At 54.1% G+C, this 12,763-nt stretch overlaps 1 protein-coding gene across 1 annotated transcript in view; it reads left to right on the forward strand.

Annotated features, from left to right (window-relative positions):
- The first annotated feature begins 213 nt into the window (after nucleotides 1–213).
- SLC9A1 (solute carrier family 9 member A1) overlaps nucleotides 214–12,763 on the forward strand; it is a 30,546-nt gene continuing 17,996 nt past the window's right edge. The window contains exon 1 of the mRNA XM_032992147.2: nucleotides 214–536. Coding sequence (XP_032848038.2) covers nucleotides 224–536 — 313 coding nt within the window. The 5' untranslated portion in view covers nucleotides 214–223. The remainder of the gene's footprint in view (nucleotides 537–12,763) is intronic.

Raw genomic sequence — 12,763 nt, forward strand, 5'->3', positions numbered from 1 at the left:
CCGTCCCCTCCCCGCCCCGCTGCCTCCGCCCCTGCCTCCTCCCCGTTGCCGCTCGGTGGGATGTTCCCCGGCGCCGCGGCCGCCCCAGCTGCGCTCCGGCTGTCGGCGGGGCGGCTCCAGCCCCACGCCGCCGGCGGGCCCCGCCGCCCGCCCGAGCCCCCCCCCCCCCCCCCCCGCCCCTTCCCCAATTTCCCCCCCCCCCCCCCCTTTCCCCACCGCCGCCATGGGCGCCGCGGCCCTGCGCGCCCTTCCCTGGGCCTTGCTGCTCCTGGGGCCGCTGCTACCCGGCCAGAGCTTGCAGGCCAACCGCATGCTGACCTCCGAGCCCCCGGGGGGGGAGATCGGGGGCTTCACCCCCGCGCCCCCCGCCTCCGCCCAGGAGATCCAGCCGCTGAACAAGCAGCCGGCCAACGGCTCGGGCGAGGGGCACGCCAAGCCCCGCAAAGCCTTCCCCGTCCTGGGCATCGACTACACCCACGTCCGCATCCCCTTCGAGATCTCCCTCTGGATCCTGCTGGCCTGTCTCATGAAGCTGGGTAGGTTGGCAGCGTGGCGGCGGGGTCCTGAGGGGAGGGCACTGGGGAGGGACACCCCACTCCCCCCCCCCCAGCACCCCAGGGAGGGACCCCCGGCTTCATGGGACAGGCATGCCTGAACATCTCGAGGAACAACTCCCGGAGCATCCCAAAGATGGACTCCCCGGAGCATCGCAAGGATAGAACCCCCCAGAGCATCCCAGGGTGGGACCCCCACAAGCATCCCAGGGCAAATTCCCCTGCGTGTCTTGCACAGCTCCCCCCCCGGCAGCTGGGGCAGGGGTGGGCACCGCTCTCCCCACGACCTTGGGTCTCTGCCGTAGGCCTGGCAGGCAGGACAGCAGCACCCCAGCCCCTTTGCTCGGCCGGGGCTTGCTCATCTCGCTGTCCGGGAGCTGGGCTGAAGATGCTCCCCGAGCCCTGACCATCCCCTGCTTGCTCCAGGTTCGCTTTCCTCCCTTTGGCACTCAGGCAGCAGCAGGGAGGAAGTGTCCGGTTTGTTTCTTTGCTTCCTTTCTCAACCACAGATGCCTTTTGTAACCTTGGAGAAGTCACTTAAAAATATCCCAGTGTTTCAGCCTCCTCTTCCTCCCCCTCCGCAGCAAACCAGGGTGGGCAACCACCTCTGCTGCAAAGCGTCCGGAGGATTTCTGTGTTAAAGATGACATCAGGGGCTAGAGGGCTGGGAAATGTCACCCATCCTGATGACCCGCTCTAGGAAAGCATCAGTCTCTTGGGGTGGGTGTTGTTGACAAAGTGTTTTCCAAACTTCTGCAGCTGGATCAATACCAACCGAATTACCCAAAAGCGTGTGACGTGATGTAACTGCTCCGTGCTCGCTGGCACCGGCGTGCCGGACCCGGCCTCCGGCAGTGCAGAGGTTGAGCTGGCCCCAGTCCCGTCGGTGGTGATAAAGCCAAGAGGGCAGGTGAAATGTTTGCCTGTTCCTTCCTTAAAGCGGGTGACGGACGGGAAGGGAGCTCTGTGTTCCTTCATTTTGCTCCTCAATTACCATCAGCAATTTAATAATGCTAACGCATTATTTGCCTTCTGGAGCACTCCAGCTTGCTGACTGAGATCTTACTTGGGGAGCATTTTTAAGCTGGTGCTTGTTGGAAACTGTGGCCTGGCCTGGCCTGGAGGGGTCTGAGAGACCCCCCAGGAGCCCAGATCCTCCCTGCCCAGCTTTTCCTAAAAATATCTCATCCCCTTCTCAGTGTACTGTGAGTGTGCGTAGGCAGGTAAAACACCATTTTCACATGTTTTATTTACATGTAGGCACAGGAGTGCAAACGCTTCAGACCCAGAGGCTTCCTGCCTGTCTGGGAGACAAGTGGTTGGGGCAAAGCGGAACCGGGCGGGATCCCTGGGATTTATCTCTTCCTCGCTTTGCCCAAAATGATTTAAGGGCACATTTAGCTAAGAAGGTGCCTCACCATAGGAAATGCAGCGGCGAAATCTCCTTTTCCAGGGCTCACCCAGTGCATGCTAAGCGACCTCTGCTAGCTGTTTGGGGCTATTGCACTGCGTTTTCAGTCCTCCTGCCTCGCAGAGCGAAGAGTGATGAAATCAGAAGTATCTGTGCGGAAGCTGCTGGAGAAAGGAGGGGCTAACGGCGCTGGCCTGCGGCCCTGCTCGGGGCGTGCTTTGAAAAACCGCTGCTGGAAAACACCAGAATGGGCAGCGGAAAGCGGCTCCCCGGGGACGTGCGTGGTGGGGGACACGGGGGCATCGCTGCCCGCCGGCTGCCCCCCCTCCCCTGGGCACCCTCCGTCATCGGCGCTGCGCTGGGTCGCAGCGTGAAGCTCTTTCTGCCGCCCTTGCCTGAAGTTAGGGCTCGTTTGTGCCGCAGGGAAAGTTATTTCTGGCGGTGAGCTGAGCCCCGTTGGTTCTTACGTGTTAAAAATATTATGCAAGACTGGGTGTTTAAGAGGTATATTTTAGGAGGAGCTGCCTTGCAAGTTTGGCAAGGGTCCTTTGGAGATGGCAGGTGCTCTGCAGAGCTCCAGGGATGCTAATTATGCCAAAATTCATACCTTAGGTTACCTATACCTCTAACAGGGGCTTCGAGAACAGAGCAGTCCTGGGGCATCCTTTTCCTTGGCCTTCTCACCAGGGTTTTGAAGGGGACAACAGTGCTTGTTCATGTTGTCTTGGCATGTAGTTCCCAAGTTGCTGGTACAGCTGAATATTCGGGCTCCCTCTGCTCGTGACCTGCAAAAATGTCTCACTGCTCAGTATCTAAATACTGGCCCGGTCGATCCTGCCCTGGATCAGAAGATGTGGTTCAGGAGCAGCAAAATGTGCTTTTTTTTTAATCCAGGGATAGCTCTTACACAACGGGGTGCCGCTGCATGCCTGTGCAGTACAACCTGTGACGGCAGGATGAGGCACACACATCTCCAGGTTCCCTAAACCGGGCAGGGTTTGGAACATCCAGTTTCCATGTAGAGAGGAAGGGGGATGATGAGCAGAACAGGAATTTGCAGCCATTTGTCTCTACCCCCTGTCCTGTTAATGTGCATTTATTGATGCATTGGGGTAACCCTGCAAAGCTCTGAGGTGCAGGGACAAACATCTTTTCTCCAGGAGGGGGAATTTGTGCAGCATGGGCTGTGCATGACAGCTGGGCACCTCCTAACTTCCCTTCCCCAGCTTTTCCTCCAGCTCCGGATGCCCCTTTGCTGGGTTAGGGGTTGTGATTGAGCCGCATGTTGCTGCAAAATCAAGAATCTTCAACCCCATGAATTGCTTCTGGGTGTTGTCCGCTGGCGTAGTGCAGGGTGATGTTGTAGAGGAGCTCAGAAGTTTTTACAGGGCTCTTCTCTGGGCCAGGAGATGCAACCTGACCCTAGTCCGGTTGCTCAGTTTCCCCCCATTGCTCTTGATGCTTCAGACAGCTGTTCAGGCTTAAATGAGTCCCAGCGTTGTCCCTTCCAGGTGATTTATCCTCTCTCCAGAAGCCCCCAACTGTCTGTTTGAGGAATCAAAGGTGTGAGTTGAGCCCTTCCGCTTCTTGATGCAGTTTTTGTAAAATGTCTTAAAGGATGTTGGTTCCTGGAGGATTTACCATCTGACAGAGGGTGGGTTTCTGGGACAGAGGGACTTGTCACCCCAGCGTGTCCTGCAGGCCTGGGCTGTTTCTGCTTTGCTTGTCCCAGTAGAGAAGGGAAAAGCTGGTGCTGGCTGCTTTATTTAATACTCGTGGTATTATAAGACTGTGTAGGAGAGGAGGGGGTCAGGGGTAGCCACAAACCATGCCTTGCCAGAGCCCCACCAGCTACGTGCAGACATCTGGTGATGGCTTGACTTTGCCAGTAAAAGTGGAGAAGCCTTTGTGGCTGAGGGTTGCAATCAAACTTTGTCTCAACCTGTTGCATTGCTGCAGAACCTCAGACCTTCGTAAAACATCCCCAGTAGAAGCTCTCTGTGCCCATCTCCAAGGTTTTGCAAGGGTATTGTAAGAGTTTCCTCTGCGCTGTGTCCAAGGAGCGGTAGGGAAGGGCTGGGGGGTTTCTCAGCACAAGAACCTGATTTCCTGACTCTGAGGACTGACCTTTTAGCTCACATGGCTCCAGGAGACATTCAGGGGAATTCAGGTTTGACTGTAAAATATATTTCCGTTTCAGGAGAAAGGGAAAGAGTGAGTCAGGAATGTAAATAACAGATTGTGGTCAGCAGTCCCTTTGCTGGCTGTGCGGACGTGGGCTGGGGCCCAGTGGTCAGAGCTTTATTGCAAGCCACCAGCTCTTACCCACTTTGGAGAAGTTATTGGGGTTACCTGTGTCTCCAAAGCACATCTCAGGCCCTACCTTCTGAAGCAGAAAAGCACATCGGTCATATTTCCATCCTGCATTAGGAGCCACCTTCGATCGAGGCATGCCCTCTTGTCTGTCTGCAGGGCCGTCTGTCTGCACCAAACGGCTCTTCAGCATGTGAGAGCTTCCCAGCCTCCTTGGAGCACCTTGGCCATTCCCCCTCACAGCTCAAGTGCGTAGTGGGGACTTGATTTCCTCCCTGTCCACGCTGGAGACTGCTGCGGAGGGTCCCCGTGAGGCACTACTTCATGGCTGAGCTCTCTTACCCTGCTTTTGCTCGCTGATGCACGCTAGACACTCGCTCGCTGCCCCGTGCGGTGCTCCGGTTGGGGTTGGAGCCGGTAGCAATCACTGAGTCATTGCTCCTTCTCTTCTTCCCCCTTCACAGCAGTCAGCTTTTTCGTGTGTCTGGGTCGGGGCTGTTGTCTGGGGATGTTCCCCCTCCCTCCAGACCGTCCGACAGCAGCCAGCGCCAACCTGGTACTTGCAGAAAAATCACCACGGTGGGATTGTAGGGCTGGTGTAAAGTGAGCTGGGGAGAGTCTGAGCTAAGCGAGCCCAGAGCTGTGGGCAGCAGTGTGTTATGTGGGGACACGCTGCTGCTTTGGGGGTCGTCTGGTGACACATCTCAACCCAGTTTAACGGGCCCGGGGCATCCCAGTGTCAGCGCTTGCCTTTGGCCGGTCGCGACCGTCCCCATCGCTGCTGGTGTCTGGGGAGGAACAAGATTAAGGAAGTTCCTGGGGCCTGCGGGCTGGTGATAGGAGCTGGGAAAAGAAGAGAAAAACATGATGAATGCAAGTGGGGTTGTGGAGCCTGGCAGAGGCTCTGGGCACGGCTCCTGCACTCGAAGTAGCAGGGATGATTTCAAAATTGCCAAAGAAACATTTTTAGAGGCTGGTGGCTGCTGGCTGGCAGTGACGTTTGGGTGCTAAAACACTTGGGTGCTTTTCAAATGCTTTTTAGCAGCCCACATCCTTCCCCTGAAAATGGGGCTTTTGGAGGGGCCACCCGAGAGGTCTTAGAGAGACCTGCAAGTCAGAGACTCCAGGGTTTGTTTGGGTGAGGAGTGATAAGCAGGGGAAGAAACCTGTTGTGGTGGTGCCACAAGATGCAGGAACTGGATCTGGAGACCAAATGTGGCAAAAAAAACCCAGAGCAAAGCCACCAGCCTGGGGACACTGGTGCCACCTGCAAGGCTTGGAAAGGGGAAAGCAAAGACGCGTTTGAAGACGTGTGTCACCCCAGCCTTCATCATCATGTTGGAAATACGTGTGTCATACGGGATGAGTGTGCTGGAGGTTATCTCTGTTGTCCTTCTGCCACTGCAGGGTTGGCTTCTCTTGGGCGCCAGGCAGGGCTGTGCCGAGCAGGCTTTGCTGGGCATGGCTGTCAGCAAAGCTTGGCTGGTGGGAAGAGCTGCTAAAGGTTTTGTGGGCTGTTTCAACTGGATCCATCGGACTGGTTGTTGCTGATTCCCTTACTGAGCTGGAGGGAAATATTTGTCTTAAAACCTGCCCGCTCGCAAGCAGCAGCCCTGGCTTTTTTCATGTGTGAGCTGCAGATACCAAGGTGGCGTGTGGTCTGAGATCATCCCAGACACTTCCCCGGTTGTATTGGTGAGCTGGTGGCTGTTCTGCAGGGGAATTGAGGCTTGATGAATAACTGTCAGGAAAGGATTTTGAAATACAGATGCAGCTGGTGCCGCAAAAGTGTAAATTGTCATGATAATGAATTTAAACAGCCTCTTCTAATGCAGACTTGTTGCGTTCCTGCCTCCTTATTGGGGAATGATCCAAACACATGCTGTGGTTTCCCTTTCTGTCTGCTTTGCCATCTCAGAAAGAGGAGCCATGACATTTTTTTTTCTTCACTGGTCTGCCCATTGCTGATGTCTGAGTGAAAAAACATCCAAACTGTTCCCTCCATGGATCTGAGAAAACCATTAGATTAATTAGGGCTGGAAGAGTGAAAGGTTCCTGCTGTGAAATACAGGAGGGTGAGGGAGCGGGGAAAAGCTGAACACATCTGTAATCACAGCCCATACCTCCCCGGTGAGCCCTAATGTCCATTAAAGCAGAATTACGTTCGGTTTGCAGCCATGGCTTGGCTCCCCACAGGGACCCAGTGCCCGCAGCGGTTCCTGGTTCTGCTTTCTGGACCTTGAGGCCACTCAGGAACCAAAGTTCTTGTTCCATCGTGTTTATTAACGAAGGCTTGGACGTCCCATGGCGGGGGGTCAGGGTCAGGCTGGCTTCCCGCACAGTCTGCAGGTGCAGTTGGGGATGTGAGTGTTGTCTTGCCAAGTCCTGCAACGGCCAGAGCCCAGATGGGTGCTGGCCTGGTTTTTGGGGACGTGCTGTGAAGTTGTCCCTCTCTTGAGACCTCCAGCAGAGCTGGGGTGGTCTATGGAGTAGGAGCAGAACGTGCCAATATTTGGCCTGTTTGCTTCATGTCCTCTATCCCAAAATGCCCAACTGTGGCTTATCCCCAATACCCAAGGGTTCTGGAGTTCCCTTGGGAATTAGTGGGGCGGAGAACAAGTCTTTTGCCTGCAATTAGTGTGGCTAATTAGAGTCCTTTGGGGTTTGAGAATTACATGTGGGAGAAAGGGAAACCAGGTGGTGGTGGAAGGAAGGGGAGAGAGCTGTTCTTTGGGTTCCAAGCGTATAGACCTGTGGCACCGGAGGACAGGAGCCCCTCTTCTGCAGAAGAGAGACAGACGTCCCAGTGGCACTTGTATAAACCAGAAGCTCATTAGGCTTGCAAAAGAGAATTTCATTAACATAAGCATTTCCCTTTTTCCTCCTGCAAGTCCTGGGTTTTGGCTGTAGACTGCAGAGATGATGGGGGCTGTAGAGATTGTCCCAGGGTCTTGCAGGAGTCGGTCCTGTCCTAGAGCATCGTAGGAACTGTGGGCACCAAGAGAGGAAACTTTAAAAGTAAGCAATAATGAGTATGAATTACTGCAGCTGCCTCGTAGACATTTGATTTCTTTTTCTTTTTTTTTTTCTTTTTAATCTTCTGGGTCCCCAAGGCTTAATTTGTTCAAATAAAAACTGAAATCCATCTGGAATACTCTGTGACAACACAGCCTTGGTGAGCAGAGATGGGGCTGGGTTACACCTCTCCCCTACGCTGGCTTCACAGGGCTGCCTGGGTCATCAGCAGTTTCTTCTCACCTGTTGGGACTCAAAGCTGCTGGTGTAGGTTTGATAACAGCGTTGATGTTTTGAAATCTGGGCCAGATGGCTTCAAAGGGAACAGCAGAGGAGCAGGGAAATTGTGGAGATGGTTTGACTTGGACCAAGTTATCGATGTTTGGTCCCCTCGCTTCACGGTACCAGCTGATATACGGCCTTAGGCAAGCTATATGATTGCCATCTATTCTACAGGGTGTTTGATATGTTGCTTATCTTTCTAATTTTCCAGTGTCTTCCAGTTCTGTGTTAATTGAGGGATGGCTATCTTGTCATGTTTTGTTATTCTGCTCTTTCCTTGGGCAGAAGAATACATGTGTTTCTGCTTGGGAAGGAAGAAGTGAAATTAAAAAACTCTACCGACATGTACACACATGTTGCTGCATGTTTGTCAGAAAAGGCGAGATCAAAAATTGATGATTGCTTGGAGTCAAGTAGTGAGAATAAATTTGGTGGTGTGTCACCTCTGGTGGTACATCACCCCATGGCTTGGGGTTCCTTCCCAAGAGAGCTTGACCCACCTGCGTGATGGATTTGATAGGGGCAGGACTGACAAAAGGCTCGTCTGAAACTGGGGTGATGTTCTGAGATCCCTGAGTGGAAAGTTGGAGAATGCAAAGTACTTTTTGTAATCGGAAGAGAACAAACGTATTTCCTTGGGTTGCCCAGGGGTGACTCATAAACGTCACAGCATCAATGGTCTTTGTCTCCAGAAAGTCGCAATGCAATCAACCTGGAGGGACAGCTTTTAAATTCTGCTTAATAGAGGGTGCTGGCAGGGAAATAATTGCCCTCTCTTTATCAAGCCTGCAAGACGCACATTTGCAGAAGCAGACTCCCTTTTGCAGTGGGTTTTTTTCAGTGTCTGGAATTATTCTGCATTTCAGAGTCACAACATGCTAAACCTTAATGATGTATTTGGAGAGAAGGCAGCTTCCCACCCCAATGCTGGAGATTGTAACAGCACAAATGCCACAGGCACAGGCTTAGGCACACACAGGCCTTTAAAAAGAAGAGCTGGTGTATCCAGCCCTGCTAGTGCCTCAGTTTCCCTTGAGAACGCTTTTCCCATGGCAGCCTCAGTCCCTGGAGGGAGTGTTTTGCAATGTACAGGCTCCTCTCCTGTTTCTGAAGTGCTGCGTAGAGGGAGAGAGTGTTTGCTCCCAGGAGCACTTCTGTTAGCTTGGCTGGGTGTGAAATGGCATCGCCTGCATCCCAGCTGAGCAGGGATTCTGGAGAGCTGAAATGGCATCTGACGGGGCCGGCTCTGCAGCCCCCAGGGCCCCCCAGCACTGCAGTTAGCTGGCGGGGTCTCTGCGTGCCGGCAGCTCCTGCCAAAACTTGGGGAAGAGGCAAAGGCGACTGGGTCGGCTCTCGACTTGCCGCTGGCGTGTGCTACGAGTGGTGTTGCTTTGTCTGGGTTTGCAAAGCCCAGTAGTAATCAGTGATAATTGCAATTACCTCCTCTCTCCCGTCAGAGTGAAGACCAACAGGTTATTTCCTGAAAAGCTTTTGTTTGTCTTTCCTGCCCGTGTTCCCGGTAGGAAATCTGCCCTTCCTGGGAAGGGCAGTTGGCATTGCTCTGCCTGGGGAGTTTGTCTGTGGTCACCTTGGGCTGGCTCAGCTTTAACTCTTCCCGAGGATTCACTAGCGGGCAGGAACTGTGTATTAAACGCTGTGCCATGTGGTTGAGGGCACGGAGCTGGGAGAGCGACTGGAGCCTTATTTTGGGTGACCACGTACTGTCTCTTCACATCGCCTTGAGTACCTTCTGCTCCAGAACAATCTCTTATCTGCATTAAACGGCATGAAGTTTAGCTTTGCACCGTGCAGACAGTAAGTCAGAGGGTTTTATTGTAGAAATCCCCCAGCTTGAGGCAGACGTGCTGCGCTCACCCCTCCTAGCCCAGCTATTTGTGGCATCCAGCACGCCTTGCGACAGCTGAAGCAATCTGGGAAGAGCATGGCTAGTGAGAGTTATGTTTAGCTCCTGGCCTCTTTCCCTGGAGCTGGAGCAATTTTTCTAGACCTTTTTTTATTGGGCCTCCTCAAAATGCACAAGTTCAGCTACTGTCACTGTTCTGATACTTCTGAAGGATAGAAAACTAATTTTTCCGGGTTAAATGGGTTGTGCCAGGAAGAGCCCAGCCTTGCTTGGCTGTGGGATGCACCTATCCAGAGCTGATGGAAAAAAGTCAAAATGAGTTTTGGAGCAAGAGCAGCAGGAATTTGTGTGGCAGTTTGTCCCCATGCACCTCCGTGCCGGCGTGTCAGGCTCCTGCTGGGTGAATGGCACAGGCTGGTAAAGATTCATACGGTCCCACCTTAGAAAAACCGTGCATGGAGCACACCTGAAGGCTTTAAACAGGTTTGCTAATCTCAAACTGTGGTTTGGGAGTGGCCTTGTAACGTGCCCGTTAGAGGAATGTAGTCATTGGGGATCGGGGTTATGGGAGTACTCACGAGTCACCAGAGGTTTTTAATAGCCAGCTTGGCACGTAACGCCAAACCCTCAACCGGTTTTTGAAAGCTCCTCTGAAGGAGAACGTTGGGTTTTGCAGCGTCTCCTCATGGAGCAGCTCTGAAGCTGGAGAGAGGTGGAGGAGAGCTGCTCTGCTCACAGCTGTGCACAGCTGGATCTGGAAGAGGTTCCTTCAAGATGCGATGGAACCAAGGCTTGAAGCTTCCCAAGCCATCACTGCTTGCTCCAGCAGCACCTTCAGCTGGCTCTGTGTTTTCCTCCCTATTTAAAATGCTGTAGCTGTTGGGTGACAGTCCAAGGAGCCATGGGTTTCTCAGTCTTCAATAGCAATTAGGTCTTTCTTAATATCTGCTTTTCTTCCAGAGTGTCCTTGGCTTTTCTTCTGGTTCGAAGGAGAAGCATTATCTAAACATAGGACTGAAAATTGGGAGCTGCTGGGTTTTCACGCCAGCTCTTACGCTGTTCACCTGGGGACTTGGGCAAGTCCATTTAATGTCTTTTGTCTCTCATTTCCTTTTTACAGCTGGGAGGAAATTAATACCAGGTCTATAAAAGACTCCCAATTGATCTGTTAATTTCTCGTGAGTGCTTCAGAGATAAAATGAGGGTACGTGCTCTTGCTGCATTGGTTCTCCCTGCTCTCAAAAAAAAAAAAAAAATTCAAGTGTTTCTACTAAATGCCTCTGACTGTGGATTGTCACGGCGTGTTATGGTAGTGTGTGGGCACCTTCTCCTCCCAGGAGGCTGATGCCATCCTCCCTGGCATGTTCACCAGCGCTCTCTTAGCCCTGCCGAGGTGCCGTTGGGCGAGCAGCAGGCTGTGGTCCATCCCAGCCTGGGCAGAGGGGGATGTTGGTCCCCAAAGGCTGCTGTTGCGATGATCACTTCCCCCAACGTGAGCCCTCGGGGACATCTGCCTGCACGGAGGCTCCCCACAAGCTGCCCAGAGCTGCCGCTTTCCTTTAGGTGTGGGGCCGTGCAGGCGTCCTGGTGGGAAGTACATGGTTGGTGGGGAAGAATGGGCTTTTTGGGGCTTGCCTGTGGGTCACCAGCTGAATCAAGGGCGGGTGAGTCAGGGAGGCAGCGATCGCTCCTGCCCTGCCCTGTCCTGCCTGCAAGGGCAGCTGCAACCTGGCACTTCTCTGCCTGTTTTAGGGACATTTTCCTGGACACGGGGCTCCTCCAAACGTGGCTCTTGCCCCAGATCTGGGCCAGCTCCGAGGGGTGGTGCTGGCTGGGCTGGAACCCTGGGCAGGCTGGTTCCTAAACCTAAGCCCGAGGCGAGTGAAAGCACAAGTTGGAGCCGTGCAGACGGGGAGCAGAATGAGTCCCTTTCCCACTCATGGATGCCAGTGTCACAATTAGAGTTTGCTGCAAGCTGTTCCACGCAGCACAGTGGAGCCAACTGTTTAGTTTGGGTTGATCTTAATTAATTAGTGTATCTTTTAGAGTTGGAGGGGGGAGAGTTAGGCAGCACTCGAGCTGTCACTGGCTGGCTTCACAGACCAGACCTTCTGGGTCAGGGCAGCAAGATTTAATTGGGAGGAATTGCTGCCGGCTGTTTGGCACATGTCTGTGAAATCACAGGCTAGGTGGCATGAAGGTTTGCTGTCTGGTTTGCAGAGCTGCAGGGAAGGCTGGGTGCTGGACCATGCAAAGCTCTCAGAGGGCTTCCCTGACCTGTCCCTTGCTGGGTGGTTGGGAAGAGAGAGGGACAGAGCCCCTTTGGATGGGGGAATAGCTGAGCAGGCAAACTGCAAACCAAGGAGCATCCCCCTGTCCCCAGCTTTGTGCTAGAGGGGCAAGTTGGTGCTGAGCCTGGGTTGGGCCCCAAGGAAGAGATTTCTCCTTGTTGTTGAAGTTCTCTTGGTGTGCATAAACAGCTTGTTTGTAAGTGTATACAGCGGCTTTCTGCAAGGGGGGGTCCGCCCATCCTGGCAGGCTGATATCCAGGGTGCCTGCAGATGATTCACAGCTCTCCTGCTCGCCTGGGTTTGTTGCATCCTCCTCCCGCTCTGCAGCACTGCAGCGCTGCCGTCGAGGTCCCGCAACCCCCGCGTTCCACTTGGCTGCAGCATCCTCCTCCCCTGCGACCTTCCTGCAAGGCTCTGGGCAGAGAAAATGAGATTTCCCTTGCCAAGGGGAGTGGTTTGCTTCTGGAGGGGTGTCAGGGCAGGTGGGGAGCTGGGCTCATCTGCATGCGGCTGGTGGCTCCAGCTGCTGCAGGGTGCAGTGACGCCTTTGGTCGCGCTCTCCAGGCAGCTCATCTTTTGGGGAGTTTCTGCGTCTCCAAATCCAGCCCTAAGCTAAAGCAACAACCTTGTGGTTTCCTGGTAGTGCCGTCATCATCCTTGGGTATTTCTCTGCTGACGTTGCCCGTGTTTCGGGAGGGGGCTGCATTGTCAGGGTGTGAAGTTTGGCACCCCTGCATCCCTTTGGAGCCAGGCAATGCTTGCCACGGCTGGTACGGCCCTCGGCAGAGCTAGCAGCCCCCGGGGGGGTGCTGAGCAGGCGCTCCCAGGGGAAGGCAAGGCCCTGCCAGGACTGTGAGGATTAGAGGCACATTCCTACATGACGCTGCTGCAGGCACTGGGTTACCAGAAGAGGCTTTGCCCTTGCCCGGCCATGGCTACTGCTGCCTGCGTGGGGGCTCGTGGGCAGCATGGCACAGCTCCTCGCCCTCTGCGCTCCCAGCCGTGCCGTAACGGCTGGTTTGACAGCACGCCG

This window comes from Tyto alba, unplaced genomic scaffold, assembly GCF_018691265.1.
Source record: "Tyto alba isolate M040663 unplaced genomic scaffold, T.alba_DEE_v4.0 Super-Scaffold_20, whole genome shotgun sequence".
Classification (NCBI taxonomy): Eukaryota; Metazoa; Chordata; class Aves; order Strigiformes; family Tytonidae; genus Tyto; species Tyto alba.